Source organism: Thamnophis sirtalis, unplaced genomic scaffold (genome assembly GCF_051295495.1).
Source record: "Thamnophis sirtalis isolate CommonGarterSnake01/CBP01778 unplaced genomic scaffold, rThaSir2_p1.2 scaffold_7, whole genome shotgun sequence".
NCBI lineage: Eukaryota > Metazoa > Chordata > Lepidosauria > Squamata > Natricidae > Thamnophis > Thamnophis sirtalis.
Genome location: NW_028261387.1, coordinates 33,059,848 through 33,080,867, shown reverse-complemented (window position 1 = coordinate 33,080,867; position 21,020 = coordinate 33,059,848). Strand labels below are relative to the sequence as shown.

The 21,020-nt window shown below is 42.4% G+C and overlaps 1 protein-coding gene across 3 annotated transcripts in view; it reads right to left on the bottom strand.

Moving 5' to 3' along the window:
- Window positions 1-21,020, bottom strand: part of FAF1 (Fas associated factor 1) — a 245,287-nt gene that overhangs the window by 197,427 nt on the left and 26,840 nt on the right. For all 3 annotated transcript variants that reach the window (XM_087719689.1, XM_087719688.1, XM_087719690.1), the window contains exon 3: window positions 10,033-10,079. In XM_087719689.1, the coding sequence (XP_087575815.1) occupies window positions 10,033-10,079 (47 nt within the window). The remainder of the gene's footprint in view (window positions 1-10,032; window positions 10,080-21,020) is intronic.

Below are 21,020 nucleotides of genomic sequence, written 5' to 3'. Positions count from 1 at the left end.
AATTTATGCACCCTCATATGCTTACACATATAAATCCAATAAACATAAACATAAACCTACATGTATTAATGCAAATTTTGTGTACCAGCCGTGGCAAAGGGCTTGGATTTGTACAAGCCACTTAGAATATGCATGAGGAATTAGTAGAACTGTCTGAGGCAGTCACAAAGTAGTTGACAAAGTGCTGAAAACTGAAAATGAACATATTTTAAAAAGTCACTGAACTAGACAGAACAGTACTGGAGTGTATTAAGTAGCAGAATATGATACTTAGGTCTACACCAAAATGTCCTGAACCAGCCCATGGACAAGAATAAATCAGCAGAAGACCTTCATGACTATAATAAAGAATCAGTCAGAAGGCCTGTTTAGACACAACATGATGTCCTTATGTAGAAGGTAAAATAACTGCCTTATAAAAGGTTGTGAAAATAAGGAAACTTGTGAAATACCAAAAAAACAAAGTGGCAATAATAATGAGGATGTAATCTGCTGTTTTCTTAAGCCTGCAACCACTAAGAATTTCTAAAGCAAGACTTCTTGCGAATATATATATATATATATATATATATATGTATGTATGTATGTATGTATGTATGTATGTATGTATGTCTGTCTGTCTGTCTGTCTGTCTGTCTGTCTGTCTGTCTGTCTGTCTGTATGTATGTATGTATGTATGTATGTATGTATGTATGTATAAAATGTGGCAAGAAGTCTTGCTTTAGAATATATATATATCACAGGTATGTATGTATGTATGTCTATGTATGTATGTGTATGTATGTGTGTGTATTTATTTATCACCACAAATAAAACACACACACACACACACACACACACACATATATATATATATGTGTGTGTGTGTGTGTGTATGTGTATGTGTATATATATATATATATATATATATATATATATATATATATATATATATATATATATATATATATATATATATATATATATATATATATATAAAGATATATATCTGCCTAGTATGCCTAGTATGCAATATAGCCCAGGTTCAAATCCCAGTAAGGGTATGGCTAGCTGATGAGAGCTAAATAGCTTGAAATAGATCTATACTAGTCTCCCTTTATTTATTTATCAGCACAAATAAAACACACACACACACACACACACACACACACACATATATATATATATATATAATTTGTGCTGATAAATAAATAAAGGGAGACTAGTATAGATCTATTTCAAGCTAAGGGTATGGCTAGCTGATAAGAGCTGAATAGCTTGAAATAGATCTATACTAGTCTCCCTTTATTTATTTATCAGCATAAATACAAATGTAACAAAGGCAACAGTAAAAATATTGGCTTTCTGTCTGGATGGTCTCTTGTGACGAGCCGATAGACAGAGAATGGAAGCAATAGGCCTTCTCCCATATTTGGGCATACCAGGGGTTGTGACACTAAATACATATACATATACATACATATATACACACACATATACATATACATATACATATACATATACACATACACATACACACATACACACATACACACATACACACATACACACACATATACATATATATACATACACCACAGGTAAACAAAGATAAAAGCCAAAGATAAAACATGGGGCAGTTAAATATAGAATCCCTACTCCTTTCTTCCCTATTCATCTGAGCATATGATCAGTCTAATAATGAAACAGATTCCATTGACAATCATGTTACAATTAAGGATAAACCCATATTTCCTACTCTGCCTTACCTTTGCTTTGGGCTAGCTTCCATTATTTGATAATATGAATATTTATCACTGATTGACTGAGGCCTAAATAGTTAACATTAATGTTTAATATCAAGTTCCATTTTGCTTGGGTACCACATTTTATATCATCTCAATTATATCTCATACAAATTAAATGGTATTGTAACGTATATGAATTTTATTCTGATATTTGCCATGCCTTAATATCTTTCTCAAAGGTTTCTTCAAAGATGACTTGGTTATTTTGCTTTGTTGGAGAACCTGTTAAATAAATTTGAGTAGCTCTTAAGATAGGCAAATTCTTCAAACAACTGGTTTCACTTTATGAACATTATTTGAGGTTACTTCTATGAACAGTGCAGAAATGCAGCCACAGGTGGTAAGCATTTTGTTCCTGAACAAAAGCCTTTTGATTCTCAGAATTATTAGCCATAACTAAATAGACCTCCAATTAATTCTGCTAACATCATGACCGGCAACAATTTTAACAGTTGTCAGGAGTTAGTCTATCTTATATAGCCTAGATGCTTTTCAAAAGCACAATTATAATAATAAAATGAAATATAAATTAAACTGAAAACACTCAGTTTCAAATTTGCCTTTGTATTTGAAAGCAATGTAGCATCAATCTGACTATTAAATAAATACAAATAGTGCAAAATAGTGGTATATATCACAATAACTGATTTTAGTAATTCACTGTTCAGATATTTTTATTAACAAATTAAAACATCTGATAGGACATGCGGTTTCATTTTGATCCAATTTGCAAGTATAAAAATAAAATATATTTCTTCTTTTCCATATAGACATATCTAAAAAGTAGTTATAGAATATAACTAACACTGAACATTGATAATACAAAACACATCCCACCCACTAAAGGCTATATTGGGTTTCTGGTTTGTCAAATAATTTTTGATTTTGTAAAGCCTACATGGCTTTGAACAGGGATATACAATTTGCAGCCCCGCAGACTCCAGAACCTCTTCAAAACTTACTAATGCAATATAGGGGGGGGGGGGGAATTAATTGCACTGATTGCATTTAATATTATTATATTTTTAAGTAGCTTTGCCCTGTCCCTGTCCACTCTTTTTGTCTAGGGAGTTTTGGTTAAGGTTAGGAAATACTGTGGTATGTGTGCTCAAGTGTTTAAGAAACATTGGACATTCTTGGCTTAGGTCCAATTATCTGTTAGAGACTCTCTCCTTCCCTTTGTTCTTCAATGCTCTCATATGATGTGTCATGGCAATGCCAGCTGGTCTCTCTCTAAATGAGAAAAAACTACTATCATGGCCGCATACACACATAAGCTCTACTTGCAAATCCCTTTTCCTTGGAAACAAGGGAGGCAGGCAGGCAGGAGGAAGACATCCAATTGGGCACTATTATTATTTATATCTGAACAAATTTTTCATAGGTCACAAGGAGATTATATTTGGAATTCGGAAAATATATTTAAATATTTTTCCTCTTATTTCTAAATTGAAAAAAAAAGGATTATCAGCAGTGTCCTACAAGGCAAGGAAACCATGAAAAACGTAGCTTCTGGAATTCCTTCCAATCCTTTACCAATATACATTGCTTATTATGCATGGGAAGGCTGCCCATATTTCCTCTGGGTCATGTCATCAGAAAGGAGAAAGGAAGTACAGAATGGAAAAAACAGCAGCATTCTGAGCTGCTGCCCATTCCCTCTCCCAGCAGGATCTCCTGAAGGTGTTGTTTTTCTTCCGCCTGACCCAATCGGTTTCTTTATTTTGCTTCACACCATATATGATCCTATTCTCTTCAGCTTTTGAAAAGTTATTTGGCTGAAGGGCACAGAGATCTGTCCATCTTTTACAAAAACATTATTGGACTGGGAAGAATTTTTTTAAAAGGTGTATGATTGAATAAGTCCCTGCTCATTGCTGCACGTGCCTTTGTGGCCTCCCGTTTGGACTACTGCAATGCACTTTAAATAGGGTGCAATTTTAAAATATTTATGACTGGGATAGACATGGGAATAAGGTCAGCCAATGAATAGGCATAGTAACTAAGTCAATGGGAGCTTAAACAGATCTGAGTCTGTGCAGAGAATTGAAACAAACTTAAGAAAGCAGTCTGCTGCTCTGAGAAGTAAATTAGCAGTCTGTCTGGGCTTGTCTGCTGAAATGAAGCTAACTGCTTGTGTTTGCCTGCAACTCTCCTGCCTTGTGTTTACTTGGAAGAACCACATGTTGGTATTGTACATTTATTCATCTATTCTTATGTATATAAAGAAGTTAATGAATCCAGCTGAATCAGCTATCTTTGTGTGCTTCCTGGATCTGAATTTATGCAACAAACTCTGTCAAATTGGTGCAGAGTACAGCTGCCTAGGTAGTAAATAGTGTTGGCTACTTGGTATAAATAACACCACTATTTCATGAAAGTTACACTAGCTATCCATGTGTGCCCAAGTGAAATTCAAAGGTTGTCACCTTTAAAGTTTGGTTTGGGATTAGGTTACTTAAAGGACTATCTTTCTCCGCTTGTTTCTCCACAACAAATCCAGCAGGATGGACATGATCTGAGTCTATTAGCCAAAAGTGCCAGTGCTGCGGCCCAGGATGTATGCCTTTTCTGCCATAAATCATGCCAATTACATTCTCTTACCAGAAATGAGAATAGCTTGGACTCTGCTGGCCTTTTGTAAGACCCTAAAGATCTGGTTTGATGCCCAGCCTTGAGTGTGTGAAGGGTTCTGAGTTCTGGCTGTGCTAGTGTCTGCCTTGTGATATCCTGCTCAGTTGCCATGCATTATAACTTTTGTATTTGTGATGGGAATTGTTTTCAATTTATTTTATGATTGTTCACTGCCCACAGTCATTTGTTAAGATGCATGGCCATGCAAATTGAATAAATTTTATTTGTACTCCTTTATTCTTTTTACAAATACACTATATTGCCCAAAGTATTCGCTCACCCATCCAAATAATCAGAATCAGGTGTTCCAATCACTTCCATGGCCACAGGGGTATAAAATGAAGTACCTAGACATGCAGGCTGTTTTTTACAAACATTTGTGAAAGAATGGGTCGCTCTCAGGAGCTTAGTGAACTCTAGTGTGGAACTGTGATGGGATGCCACCTGTGCAACAAATCCAGTCGTGACATTCCTCGTTCCTAAATATTCCACAGTCAACTGTCAACTGTATTATAAGAACGTGGAAGTGTTTGGGAACGACAGCAACGCAGCCACGAAGTGGTAGGCCACGTAAACTGACGAAGCGGGGTCAGCGGATGCTGAGGCACATAGTGCAGAGGTCGCCAACTTTCTGCAGAGTCAATCACTACAGACCTCCAAACGTCATGTGGCCTTCAGATTAGCTCAAGAACAATGTGCACAGAGCTTCATGGAATGGGTTTCCATGGCCAAGCAGCTGCATCCAAGTCATACATCACCAAGTGGAATGCAAAGCGTCAGATGCAGTGGTGTAAAGCATGGCACCACTGGATTCTAGAGCAGTGGAGACACGTCCTCTGGAGTGACGAATCACACCTCCATCTGGCAATCTGATGGACGAGTCTGGGTTTGGCAGTTGCCAGGAGAACGGTAGTTGTCTGACTGCATTGTGCCAAGTGTAAAGTTTGGTGGAGGGGGGATTATGGTGTGGGGTTGTTTTTCAGGAGCTGGGCTTGGCCCCTTAGTTCCAGTGAAAGAAACTCTGAATGCTTCAGCATACCAAAACATTTTGGACAATTCCATGCTCCCAACTTTGTGGGAACAGTTTGGAGCTGGTCCCTTCCTCTTCCAACATGACTGTGCACCAGTGTACAAAGCAAGGTCCATAAAGACATGGATGACAGAGTCTGGTGTGGATGAACTTGACTGGCCTGCACAGAGTCCTGACCTCAACACGATAGAACACCTTTGGGATGAATTAGAGTGGAGACTGAGAGCCAGGCCTTCTTGTCCAACATCAGTGTGTGACCTCACAAATGCACTTCTGGAAGAGTGGTCCAAAATTCCCATAAACACACTCCTAAACCTTGTGGACAGCCTTCCCAGAAGAGTTGAAGCTGTTATAGTTGCTAAGAGTGGACCAACGTCATATTGAACCCTATGGATTAGGAATGGGAGGCCACTTACAGTTAGTTCATGTGTGAGTAAAGGCAGGTGAGCGAATACTTTTGGCAATATAGTGTAACTCAAGGCAGCGAACATATCCAACAGACCTTTTTTCTCCTATTTTCCCCACAAGAACCCAAATAAATAAATTCTAATTGTTATAGAACTATGAGATATGAATTGAAAATCCTTGATATATTAATACCGGTAGGTGTACCAGCAGTTTAAAATGTTTCATCTCCTATCTGTTTTTCAAAATAGGAAGCTTGTATTGAGCTTCTGGTTTTTCAGATCCATCCAGTGTAATCAGTAGGTAAACGCTTGCAAACAACAACTCAGTCACTGTTAAACTGAACTATGACAGCAAACTGTTGCTGACAAATTTGTGCCGTTTTAATATCAGAGCGTTTGTCGTCTTAACCATTGGCTACAATAATTTGCATCATTCTGCATTACAAATTATGTTTGAGTGAAGGAGAAGCAAACAAAAAATAGAACACTGTGATTCTTTTTTACACAAAACCCCCTTTTCTTTCTTGCTAATCAGAAAGAACAAAGGGTAATTCTCAGCTCCAAAGCCATGGGCAGCTTCAGAGTTAAGATGAACAATGGGTGCGCTGTGTTTAGGTGTATACATTTCCATGGAAAAATATATTGGCCCCAATTCAGAGATTTTTCTGTGCTGGAGTGGGAAGCAAGAAGACTACTGCTTGTGAAGACCTTTCCGGCCAGATGGTCAATGCAGTTAGCTTTCAAAACTACAGCAGAAGAGGAAAGGGATCAGTCCTCATATTCCAAACCACACTGATCCCTCTGTTTTTGGTTCTGTCTGTTTGTTCGTGTCCCCATATATCTGCAATTCAGGAACACAACACAAGCAGTCTGACTTTGAAAGCACAATTCTCTTTCTCCACACAGCATTTATCACACAGACAATATTTTTCCAGTTTACATATTATCCCAATAAAACCTGGACAATTTTTATTTTTATTGTTTTTAGTGAATGTCGGCAGTTTTTTTGGGGGGAGGGGGGGAATGCAGTCAATTAATGCTAAAGTAGTGAGGCTTGATGGCTAAAGTGCTAGAAATGGGGAGATTTAGGACATTTTCAACAATTTCCATTCTTTCACTGAGTCTCAATAAACATTATCTATTGCTTCTACACTACTATCATTGAGACAAAATAATCTCATAATATCCATAATTGCTTCAAGCACAGATTGCCAGCTGTAGTTTCTTAGAAATTATGACATTTCAGCAACAATAATATAAATCCCCCTTCTGACGAAAAAGTGAGATTTCAATCTCAGAGAAGTCTGATTTCACAACTCCCTCTTAGCAAAGATGTCACCTCTCCCGTATCAAAAAGCAGGAATTAAAATAAAGAATTCAGTGGAAGAGATTTTGGATCTCCAAATTTCACAGTCCACACAGACTTTCATTTTTGTGGGAATTTTACACTAGTCTTGCCACTGATACAAATAATGCCTCTTCTTAGAGAAAGAAGATTGGGCTGTTGTGTAAGCCATTACCAATTACAGTTAAAGGGACCAATTGAACGTTAAGTGAAGAAGAGAGCTAGATTTCTTGGTCTAATCACTAAGAACATTTGTCTTATATTCAACCTATCTGGTTTTAATCTGGGTTTTGGGAAATGTGTTCATTAATTATTATAATAATTTCATTGGAAGAAGTAAGAGATTACTTCTACTGAGCATCTGATGGACGCACCTGATGGACCCTATGGGATTTCAGACGGCGCTTGGAGAAATACCTGACACTATCGCCCACAATCCGGTGGAGTCCTTAGTCGCTGCTTGGAATACAGCGGCGGCGGGGGCTCTAAACCAGATTGCGCCTTTGCGACCTCTCCGAGGCAGCGGATCCAGGAGGGCCCCTTGGTTTACTGAGGAACTCCGGGAGATGAAGCGCCAAAAGAGACGCCTAGAGCGCCGCTGGAGGGCCAGTAAATGAGAGCCTTTATCAGAGCCTATCTCGTGGCAATACGGGCGGCGAAATGTTCGCATTTTACCGCCCTTATTGCATCCGCTGAATCGCGCCCAGCCGCCTTGTTTAGAATAACCCGCTCCCTCTTGAAAGGGAGGGATGCGGATGACCCTTTACAAGGTAGAGCTGAGGAATTTGTTCAGTATTTAACAGATAAAGTCGCTCGGATTCGGACAGAGCTGGACTCCAATTACACGGTACCAGCCGAGATACCGGGGGAAGGTCTTGAGCATACTTTATGGATTGAGTTTCAACTTGCTTCTCCTGAGGAAGTGGACAAGGCCATGGGAGCGGTGAGTGCCTCCACTTGTATACTGGACCCGTGCCCCTCCTGGCTGGTCTCGACCAGCAGGGAGGTGACACGCGGCTGGATCCGGACGATAGTTAACACCTCTCTCCGGGAGGGAATTTTCCCGCCCCTCCTAAAGGATGCGGTGGTGAGACCCCTCCTGAAGAAACCGTCTCTGGACCCAGCCATTTTGAGCAACTATCGTCCAGTCTCCAATCTTCCCTTCATGGGGAAGGTTGTTGAGAAAGTGGTGGCCTTACAACTCCGACGGTCCTTGGATGAAACCGATTACCTGGATTCCTTTCAGTCCGGTTTCAGGCCTGGTTACAGCAGGGAAACTGCTTTGGTCGCACTGATTGATGATCTCTGGCGAGCCAGGGATAGGGGTCATTCCTCTATCCTAGTGCTCCTTGACCTCTCAGCGGCCTTCGATACCATCAACCATGGTATCCTTCTGCGACGGTTACGGGAGGTGGGAGTGGGAGGCACCGTCCTACAGTGGTTCTCCTCCTACCTCTCAGACAGGTCGCAGTCGTTGTTGGTCGGAGGGGAGAGGTCGACCCCTAGGCCCCTCAACTATGGGGTGCTGCAGGGTTCGCTCCTGTCCCCCCTCCTATTTAACATCTACATGAAGCCCCTGGGTGAGATCATATCACGGCACGGGATTAAATACCACCAATATGCGGACGACACACAATTGTATCTGTCTGCCCCGTGCCAACTCAGTGAAGCAGTAGAAGTGATGTGCCAGTGCCTGGAGGCTGTTAGGGTCTGGATGGGAACGAACAAGCTTGCACTCAATCCCGACAAGACCGAGTGGCTATTGATGCTCCCTTCCAAAAATGGTCCAGCTATCCCATCCCTTAGCCCGGGGGGTGAAACCATACGCCCTTCAGAGAGGGTTTGCAATTTGGGAGTCCTCCTGGATCCCCAGCTGACTTTAGAACACTATCTGTCGGCTGTGACCAGGGGGACCTTTGCCCAGGTTCGCCTGGTGCACCAATTGCGACCCTACCTGGATCGGGAGGCCCTTCAGACAGTCACTCACGCCCTTGTGACCTCAAGTCTGGATTACTGTAACGCGCTCTACATGGGGCTGCCCTTGAAGAGTGTTCGAAGACTTCAGTTAGTCCAGAATGCAGCCGCGCGAGCGATTGTGGGTGCACCCAGGTACACCCACGTCACACCTATCCTCCGCGAGCTGCACTGGCTACCAATTAGTCTCCGGACCCGCTTCAAGGTGCTGGTCGTTACCTATAAAGCCCTACATGGCATCGGACCTGGGTAACTGAGAGACCGCCTCCTGCCGATTACCTCCCATAGACCGATTAGATCTCACAGGTTAGGTCTCCTCTGGATTCCATCTGCCAGCCAATGTCGGCTGGCGACTCCCCGGGGGAGAGCCTTCTCTGTTGCAGCTCCAGCCCTCTGGAATGACCTCCCCGTGGAGATCCGGACCCTTACTACCCTCCCGGCCTTCCGCAAAGCCACCAAGTCCTGGCTGCTCCAGCAGGCCGGGGGGCTTGTGAAACATCCAGCCCCACCGAAACTGTGAATGTTGCGTTTTTTAAAGTGTTGTCTTTGTCTATTTATCCCCCTTCCCTTGTCTACTGTGAGTCGCCCGGAGTACTTCGGGAGTGGGCGGCATACAAGACAAATAAACTAAACTAAACATCTGAATTACAAGTAGGTGAATTTCTAAGACTAATCAAAACTTAAGCATTGGCAAATTAATTTAGATAATATTTTCCTTGTAGTGCTTAAATAAAAGCTTCATATTTAGATTATGAAAATGTATTTTAAAGCTCAATTGCAGAAAACAGCAGTCTAAGTACAAGTTATTTCATAATGCTTTTAGGATAATGATATAAGTATAAAAATACCACTTACCTTTCTAAAATGCCATTTTCCTGTGGTATAACTCCATTGATGGCTGCCTGAAAAGGAAGCATACAGCATTTAATTTTCTAGACAACAATGATAACTGTCCAGTTTTGTGACTACAATACGGATGTGGATTGTCATTGTCATGCTAGAATGTTTCCCAATCTCTCAGTAAAGTCTACAACTCCGGTTTTCCTAGGAAGAATCCCACCAAGTGTTAATCAACCTCGTCATGCTTAGTATCCAAGGTAATGGAACATTGCCTGCTGACATATGGATGTGTTCCTAAAGACAGCAGAAGTGAAGTTAAAAATGGCCAAATTGGAGATGAAAAAGCTGGTTTTAAAAGAAATGAGGAACTCTTCAAATGTATTGTCTGCCAATTGATTAATAAGAAGGCTGTGCAAATTATCTGAAACAAGCTCTTCACAACTTTCACTAGTCCACGCAAAGTACCCTCTTTAAGCTTTAAAGTAGTCCCTACCCAGAAAATTCAGTACAGCTATTTCAAAGGCTTTATCCAGCAGTTTTTACATATGTTTGCTTATTTATGCAGGCACATGCACACAAACAGATAGATAACCGGAGAAAAACTTCAGAGCAGCTGTCCTAACCTTCCCTAAGGTAACAACTACTTAATGCTTCACGGAAAGTGTAACATGCTTTGGTGCCAATATGCTTTTTGAAATAACTTCTCTCAAATGCTTTGCATGGTCTTAATTAAGATACAGTACATATTAATATTTCACATTAGAGAAAATAAGTTCAGAATGATCAAAGGCCTATTTCAAATGGATATAAATTGGTCATTAAGGAATGGGAAAAAAGTTTCTGTCATACTAATGTAGCAGGTCAGATAATTGCTAAAATTGGTAAAAAATTAAAATCTGTTGATATGAATTCCTAACATGCATTAAGATAAAACTGGGATACTATTTTTTTTGCCACCAAAGATGGTGGAACATATATACTATAAAATTTTTAGTTGTCTTTTCTTTTATAAAAAGAAAAAGAAATTCAGAGAAAAGGTCAGACAGACGGTAACTACCGGTGGCAACCAAAGATTATGTGATTTCCTAGGCAAAACTAGGGAGAGAAATGGGTAGAATTATCTTGCTTTATTTCAGCATTCAAAGACAATTATGGCCACTGGAATTTAAGCCAAGTTGCTGTTCCCTGCTACTGATGTTAGGGTAAGCAAATATACAAGAGTAGTATAGTATTGAGGCTTTGTTCACTACAGGACAAATGAGGCTGAGGAAACCTAGAAACGTGGCCTTCTTGGTGACAGCCCCATATCTTTGGAATTCTGTCTCTTTAAAGCTGATCTGTTAAAGGCTCATTTATTTACATAAATAAGGACATTTAATCAATGTTTCTATCCTTGTCAGCGAGAAGTAGCATGCTCTCCATTCCCATTGATTAAACCATGACTGATGGGACCCAGAAAGCTGGTCTTTTCTATCATAGTATCTGTCTTCTTTAAATTATCCCCAGATATCTGTATGGCCCCTATCTTAAATGCTTTTAAAGAGATCTTGAAAAACCATGGCTTCTCCACCAAGCCTTGGGCTAGGATAGGTGATAAGCCTTATATAGGATTCTGCATATTAATTTGAAAGTTTTCTTCTTTTAAGGACATGCAAAATTCTTTTCTTTGCTATCTTGTGCCCTGATTTGTTTAATGTTGTTTATTTTTATTTTATTTTAAATTTATTAAATGTATTGGCCGCCCATCTTACCACAGAGTAACTGTGGTATTTATTGCCCCGCCTTCATGAGATTGGCAGTCTTATAAATTTTAATAATAAGTAAATTAATAAATGGTTAATAAGTGGTTAGGGTGCAGTACTGCAGGCCACTTCAGCTGACTGTTATCTGCAGTTCAGCTGTTCAAATCTCACCGGCTCAAGGTTGACTCAGCCTTCCATCCTTCCGAGGTGGGTGAAATGAGGACCCAGACTGTGGGGGCAATTTGCTGACTCAATTTGCTAAAAATCTGTAAACCACTTAGAGAGGGCTGAAAGCCCTATGAAGCGGTATATAAGTCTAATAAATAAATAAATAAATAAATAAATAAATAAATAAGTAAATAATAAATACTAACATGAGTCACCCTTATTCAAATATGTTAAACCACAAAGTCTATATTCTATCAATCACAATATAATAACTGAAAAGAAATGTGATACCATTGTCAGAGTACAAGATTAAATAGGGAACTCCAAGTAATACCCTCTACTAAAACTCATTAATTGACTGGGTGAAAAACTATTTAGATATATTTTATAGAGGTACAGATAGTCCTCGATTTCCAACAGTTCATTTAGGGACTATTCAAAGTTATAATGGCACTGAAAAAAGTGACTTATGACCGTTTTTTTACAATTATCACCTTTGCTGCATCCCCACGATCATGTGATCAAAATTCAGATGCTTGGCAACTAGTTCATACTTATAACCATTGCTGGGTCCCGGGGTCATGTGATCCCCTTTTGCAACCTTCTGACAAGCAAAGTCTATGGGGAATCCAAATTCACTTAACAACCAGGTGACTAACTTATCAACTACATTGATTCACTTAACAAAAGAAATGTTGTTGGGCTCAACTGTGGTCTTAAGTTAACCCATACTTTAGAGAGGTGGGTAGTAGGGAAGGAAGATTTAAATAAGAAAAAAATATGCCAATTCATTACTATTTGCCCCATTTAAAGATATTTTTCTAAGTAGGTGAAGTTAAAACTAAAAGAATAAAAACTTAAGTGATTGAGAATTGATCCAGGTAATCCATGGCCCCCCATGTTTTTTTAGAATGACACCCTTCCACTATCCTGATATCAAAATCCAGCAGCAAATTGTTGAATTAATGGCAGGTTTGAATTTCTAACAGAAATTGAATAAAAATCCAAGCAACAAATTGAACACTGTCTTTTGAGGGGGTGCCTCCAAAGTGTCTTTCCAAATGTTTTACAGAAACCAATTGCTAATTTAAAAACTGAAAACAGGTGTGCAAGAAGTTACAGGCCTATTTTTTTCCTCTGAAGTCTCTGATGTTATTCCCACTCATCCCTTTTTAAAAATAGCAATAGATAACTTTGATTCTAACAAATACAATTAGGACGAGAAACATGGACACCGTTATTCCAAAATAATATTTTCTGTCATCTATAAAGAATCAATACAGAAGATTGTTTAAAGCTAAAATTTGGAGATTCTCATTTAAAAAACCTGTCATATCTAGAGATTCACTTAGGTTAGCCTTAGACACACCTCTGTAATTCAGTCTCATAACAATACAACACTAGTCTTCTGTACTCTAAAGTAACAAGGATTATTAAAAAGAAAATATGAACTATTCTGAACTGCCAGGAATCTTCTGCATTACTATTTCTAATTTCTGGACACACTATGAACATTCTGAAAATCCAAAGATAACTGATTTCATTGTTTCCTTCCATGTATTTCCTACACATATGGCACTTACTGACATAAAGAGAGACCCAATACAATGCTATACGTCCTATCTGCTCACTTTCTAAAATATACATTTACAAAGAACTTCAGTTCTTTCTGGTTTCCTATTAACTTTCCTAGAGCAGAGCTTAATATTTAACTGCCATTAAATATGGCTTTTAAAAAGAGATAATTATGTAAAGCATGTGAAATAGCAATACAATGATTGCATACATACAACAAAATGTGGGGCACAGAAGCATTCTAAATTAATAATATTAATATGTAATAAATTCAGCTCTAAAAATTAGAATCTTTTTTGCTCTTAGACATTTAAGAGACATTTTTTGATTATCAAACAGGAATATACAATCTTTCAAATGGTTCCATCAGGCAATAAAAGATAGGCTGTTAATTCCTCCCTTTTTGGCCCTGGCAGTACATTTCATTTCTACAAATAGCCTAGTGGCAGAGATAGATGAGGATTCTGGGGCTTGTTACCCAACACATTTAGAAATATCAGGTTTGAAAAGTCTATATTAATAGATCAAAATTTCAGACTGTAATTAAATCCAGTTTATATCACATACATCAGTATTTTCTTTCTTCTTTGCAGTGTTTCTAATATTTCAGTTGGGTATTTGCATATCAACACATGTATGTATACACTGCAAAAAGATTTATAAAATGTGTATTGGGTCTGTTCCTATGCTGAAGCTGCTGAGGAACACTTTGAATTGAAAACATCATATATTGAAATATATAATTTTTTATAATGAATTAAATTCAGACTCGGTCACTTATACTGCAAAATAACACCTCTGAAATAATTTGAAACTAGTTATTTCTAAAATAAATTCTAATTGGTTTAGTTAGATATGAGTAAACCTTATCTATTTAACTAAAAGAATGTCTGATCTGACTTCTCAAGGAATATATTTACTACATGCCAATATATTTTGTAGAAGGCAATACACAAATTTATACAAGTAGTAAATCTTAAAATAAGAACTGAAACATTAATATATTAATTACTAAACAATATGTACTTGATTACTTCTTATTCATACATTCAGATGTGCAATCATGTTTCATCATTCACTGTTTTTAAAAATTCTAATGATCCTTGGGAATTAATATTTATTTGCATTTCCTAATACATGAGAAAAAGCAATTTCCCCCTTCATAATTTCCAGTAGCCTAGAGCAACAAAGTCAAGTCTACAAAATATTTATTATCTCTGATATCTCAGTCTTCCTGAGATCAAATCTTAAAACATAACTGTTGCTAATAAGAAGTCATATTCACCCTAATGGCATTGGTCTTACTCATAATGAAAGCAAATTAAAGCTATTTTGAGAAAGACCATTGGGCTTACCTGAAGGGTCCTTCTCTGTGCACCGCGGGAGAGTCCAAGCAGTGGATTATTTCAGTCTGGTTGCCCTGAAAACTGAGGAAGACTTTTCCTTGGCCACGCTTCCTGGCGTGACCTATCCCCAGAAATTTGAGATAATTTGGCCGTGAGGATGCAGCTGAAAAGCAACCGATGAGTAGCACCGTGTTGACACGATGGCTTCGTATCCCTGGATGGACCAGGGCGGGTTGGACTCTCCCGCGGTGCACAGAGAAGGTAAGCCCAATGATCTTTCTCTTGTGCACCGTTTGGAGAGTCCAAGTAGTGGGACATGCCCAAGTTAATGTCCATCTGGGCGGGCAGAAGCAGAGTCCTGGGATACGACAGAAGAAGTCACTGCCTGTAACACCCGCCTGCCAAAAGCCGCCTCAGCGGAGGAAAATGTGTCCAGCCTATAATGTCGAACAAACGGTGATGGTGTAGACCACGCTGCCGCCCTGCAGATTTCCTCAATTGGGGCTTGCGTGGCCCAAGCTGCTGAGGTAGCAGCACTGCGCGTTGAGTGGGCAGTTATATGTTGAGGCACCGCCCTCAACTGGAGCTCGTACGCAGATGCGATACAGGCCCTGAGCCATCTGCCAACAGTAGAAGAAGAAACCTTCTTGCCCAAAGATCTGGGCTGGAAAGAGATGAAGAGGGCCTCGGATCTCCGGAATTCTGAGGTGCGATGGATATAGATCTTCAGGGCTCGTTGCACATCGAGCTTGTGCCACTTGCTTGGATGGGAAGGACAAGGGCAAAAGTTCGGCAAGACAATCTCCTGCGCCCTATGATACCAGGTGTTGACCTTGGTAAGAAAGGTCGGATCAAGGCGTAAAACGACTCTGTCGGGGTAGACGACACATAAGTCCTGATGAACTGACAGAGCCGCCAACTCCGATATCCGGCGAGGGGAAGTAATGGCAATAAGGAATGATGTTTTCAGAGAAAGATGTCTGAGAGAAGCTGTTTGTAGAGGCTCGAAGGGTGGTGCAGTGAGAGCCTGCAGAACAACAGAAAGTTGCCATGTAGGGTAGCGGTGGACCGTGGGAGGGCGGATGTTAGATGTCCCCTTGAGAAAGCAGCGCACCCTGGGAATCCTGCTGAGCGGAAGGAAGGGATCACCGGACCAGATGGTGGATAAGGCCGCCACCTGGCGACAGAGCATGGCTGGAGCGAGACCCCGCTCAAGACCCCCTTGCAAAAAGTCCAGCACCTGAGACACTGGCACAGTGACCGGGTCGAGCCGTAAGTCCTCGCACCACTGGGCAAAGGTAGCCCAAGTTGAGTCGTAGATCCTCGTTGTCGAGGGACGCCGAGCCGCTTGAATTGTACTGACAACACCATCTGACAGACCCTCAGCCTTCAGCAGGTCCCCTTCAAGTGCCAGATGGCCAACTGAAGCCACTGGGGCTCCGAATGGACAATGGCCCCCTGGCTGAGCGAGACCTGATGCGGGGGGATCCGCCACGGCAGGGACACCGACAGGTTGACTAGGTCGGCGAACCACGATCTTCGCGGCCAATGGGGCGCCATGAGGAGAACTTCCGCCCCCTCTTCTATGATCTTGAGTAGAAGACATGGAAGGAGAGGAAGAGGAGGAAAGGTGTAGAGGAGGCCCTGGGGCCAGCTGCAGCGAAGGGCGTCTGTTCCCTCCGCTCCCGGAGAGTGGAAGCAGGAAAAGAAGCGTGATAGTTGAGCATTGGCTTTGGTTGCAAAGAGGTCAACCTGTGGATGTCCGAATCTGTGGGACAGTTGATGGAACAGAGCAGGATCCAGTCGCCATTCCGCGGAGTTGATGGTGGTCCTGCTCAGCCAGTCCGCTTGAGTATTGTCCACACCGGAGATATGGTCGGAGCGGATCGACTCCAGGTGCTGCTCCGCCCAGAGTCCCAAGGCCTCCGCCTCCGCCATCAGTCTCTTGGACCTGGTGCTGCCCTGGCGGTTGATGTGCGCCTTCATGGCCACATTGTCCATCATCAATAAAACGTGGCGGTGACGAAGAAGGCGGGGCTTAGCAGTGAGAAGATGGAGTTTCAGGCTACTCCTGAAATTCCTCTATACCGAAGGATTTTTGGACGGGTTCTTTGAACTCTAGCTGTCCCGTAGATGACAGTGAAGGTGAGGAGAGACCCAGGACCTCAGAGACACCCGCAAGTCTCTGGGGGGGGGTATTAACTCCTCGTGCCAATTCCTTTTTGGATTAGCTGCGTGCTAACTGAAACTGCAGGTTGCCCCTAAGAATGGTAGAAGTGATGTCATCTGGTAAGCTGATTTTATTATCCAAGAGAGACTGTTCGCGTTAAAAACTTAAGATAACTGAAACCAAAGAACAGGAAAACTTAGCGGCAAATTGGCTTTTTTAATGGATTTATGGCTGGTGGTTACTTTTCTTCTTAAATGCTTCAAGAAACTCCTCGACATCCTCCCCCCTCTGAATCTCCCTAAGTGGATCGTAAAATTTATTTTCTACTAATTAGCCCGTCACGATTTGACACTTTTATTACTTTATTACTTGGCTTTGTTTACGATCAGATAAGATTGCACAGCCTGTAAGAGACTAAGAAGTCTGTGGGAAAAAAAAAAAGAGCTTGCAATTTTTAACTGGGACACATCATGGCGTCCCAAAATACCTCTAAGATTTCATTTCAGATTCTTTTTTCCGCATGCAGAGGACTCTTTGATTCTTATCAAAGACTGGAAAGAAAATTGGATCATCTGATTTTAAAATATGAAGTAAAAACTGAGATCGTTGAATGTTTAAATGCTCCTGAAATACAAACGGAAAATGTGAGAAATGGTGCCTGGTCTATCTCAGAGGAAGAAAGGAGGGGGGGAGCTATAAAGAAGACTCATTTAAAAAGACAGAGTGCAGGAGGAATGGAAAATCCACCCTTGAGAATTAAAGTTAATTTGGAAAATTTTACAAGCCTAGGACAACATTATTATTTCATCACTGACATTCAGAGTCCAAAGGTGCCAAAATATCTTTGTCTGGATTTGCTTAAGAGAAGCACCAAAGCATGTTGTAACCAGTTGATATACTTTTTTTTTCTCATGATAGACACCTGTGCTTTGTTTTGTTTTCCTGCCTTGTCTCTTGTCGTTTTTGTCTTTTTTTGTATTATTTTTATTTTTTATTTTAATTTTAATTTTTTATCTGTCCTTTCTTTTTTTTTTTTCTTTTTTTCTTTTTTCCTCTCCCACCAGTGTGGGCAGGGATTGTTCAAGATTATTTCTTTCATCAATATTTCTAAATAATAATTACAGTTAAATGAAAATGGATATATAATAATGCTTTAGTTAATATGAGTTATATTGGTTGACTGTGGAGGAGATGTACCAAAACTTATCTGTAATTGATTGATACATTTTCTACAGATGTAAAGAAAGATGTGTACCTGTTTTAAACTAAAATTAAAAAACATTTATTAAAAAAAATAAAAAAAAATAAAAAAAAATAAAACGTGGCGGTGACGTATGGAAGTGACGAAGGGCCAGTCTTTCAGCTCACAGCTCCAGAAGGTTGATGTTGCAATGCGACTCCGCTGGGGACCACCTGTCCTGGACCACGAGATGTCCCATGTGCACTCCCCAGCCGGCGAGACTGGCGTTGGTGGTAATGACCAGCCGGTCAGGCTCCTGGAACAGGTGTCCCTTGAGGAGTGCAGGAGATGTCCACCACCAGAGGGACCTCTTTACGAACTGAGGCATGGGAATCCGCCTTGGCGAGTTGCTCATGTTGGCTCTTTGGTGAGGTAGGAGGAGCCACTGCAGGGCTCTGGAGTGGAGGAGAGCCCAGGGGACAATCGACAGGCAGGAGATCATCTTCCCCAACAGCTGGGAGAGGAGGATAATCGGAACCTGCCTTGCTTGCAGCACCGTGTGGGTCATGGACCTGAGGGCCTTTAACCTTTCTTGGGAGAGGAATACCCTGCAGGAGATGGTGTCTATCACTGCCCCCAGATGATTGATCTTGGTCGTGGGGGTAAGGTGGCTCTTTTCCAAATTCAGTGAGAACCCGTGGTGTCTGAGGGTCCTCATGGTAATCTGAAGGTCCCGCAAGGCCTGCCGCCTGGACGACGACTGGAAGATGATGTCGTCCAGGTAGCATTGGAGCCTTATGGGCCTGCGGCGGAGGTGGGCGAAGGTCCTGGGGGCCAAGGTGAAGGCCGAATGGGAGGGCCCTGTATTGGAAGTGGCGGCCCACATAAAAGAAGCGCAGGAACTTCCGGTGTCGGGGGTGAATTGGGATGTGTAGGTAAGCCTCCCGCAGATCGATGGAGGTGAGGAGGTCTCCCTGGCGGATCCCTGCCAGGATGGACTGGAGGGACTGTATCTTGAACCTCCGGTAGGCAATGTGCCTGTTGAGGTTCTTGAGGTCCAAGATGGCCCTCCACCCCACCCCCACCCTCGAGTTCTTCGAGACCAGGAAGAGGATGGAGTAAAAGCCACTCCCCTCCTGGTCTGGGGGCACCTGCTCGATGGCATTGATCTCCAGGAGGTGGAGAACCTCCTGGTTAATCTGCTCCCTCTTGATGGGACATGAGGGAGTAGGGCACCCGATAAAGTTCCTGGGAGGAGGAGATAGGAATTCCAGGGACAGACCCTCCCGGACTATCTGCAGAACCCAAGCATCGTGAGCCGTCTGGGCCCAATGGGAGATGAACAGTTGAAGTCGACCCCCAATGGGCGACGTGCTCGGGAAGTCACTTTGATTTCCGGAAGGGCCTGTTGGAGGCGCCTCCACGATTAAATTTGCGGAAACCAAATTGCTGCCTGCCTCTGTCTCGAAAGGAAGACCTGTCCTGAGCCCTCTCTCCCTGCTGCCCTGCCAGCCTATTAGGGGGGTAGAAGGAGGTGGAGGTAGATGGTTCTGAGGGCCAAAAGGACTGCCTCCTCGCATATGGGATAGACTTGCGGTCCTGCTTCTTAGAAGTTGAAGGGAGGACCGTCCTCTTGTCCTTCGACTCAATAAGGAAAGGGTCCAAGACCTCCCCGAATAATTTAGACCCCTTAAAGGGGGCTGAAGCCAATTTCCATTTGTGCTTCTGGTCCGCTTGCCAATGTCGGAGCCAGAGCAAACGGTGAGACGTGACATTCGCAGCTAGAGCCCTAGAGGCGAATTTGGTGGCGTTGAGAGCGGCGTCCGCCACATATTGTGAAGCCACAATAAGTTTGGTCACGTCCTGATGGAGCCGGGAGTCCCCTGTGGGAATCTTGTTCAAGATATCGTGCGACCAAATGACAGCTGCCCTACTAAAGAATGAGGTGGAGGATGAGGTCCTAATGGCCCAAGCCGCCGCCAGGTGAGTCTTATGACAGACCTTTTCGGCTTTCTTATCCTCCGCCTTGAGGCCTTCAGACAGATCTGCAGGCAGGGAGGCACTAGAGGTAAGAGCTGTGATAGGTGGATCTATGGCCGGAAGGGCTAAGAGATTCTCCAGGACTGGCTCCATGGTATAAAGTTTCTTGTCCACTTCACTAGGAGAGGACAAGGTGGCTGATTGGACCCACTGACGCTGGATGAGGTCCAGGAATAGGCCTAGAACCGGGACCAACTCCTGCTGGGACATAGCAGCGTCAAACATAGCTGCATTCGGGTTGATTGAGGCCGAATCAGCCAGGGATGGGGCGGGTTTGGGCTTTATGCCCACCATGTTGGTGGCCTTCACTTTACGTAGAACTGATTTAAACAAACTAGGTTTCAACAGGCCAGAGAAAGACGGGGCCTCCGGGGTAAGGTCTTCATCCTCGGAGAGACCCTGTTCCACCGGGTCCGGAGCCTCCAAGACCGAGGCCTCGCTAACTACGGAGGACTCCAAGGATGGGTGGTGAACCCTCTTGGCCAGAGGAGGCCCACCCAGATCCGAGGGAGAGGTGACTGGGTCAACGGGTTTGTCCCGCGCCCGCATGGCAGCAGCGATGCCCCTTGCGATGGCGTGCTCCACCACCGCCTGCATGCGGGGAGAGAGCTCGGGATCTTGATCCGAGTCTGGGTCTAGGTCAGCGGGCTCCTCCCTCTGGGAAGGCGGATCCTCCAGCGACCCTCCCCAGGGCAGAACCTCCGGGGTCGGGTCCTGGTCGGGGAACCAAGAAGGGACCGGGGAAGGAGGTTCGGAGAAAGACAGGGGACAGGTTTTGAGAA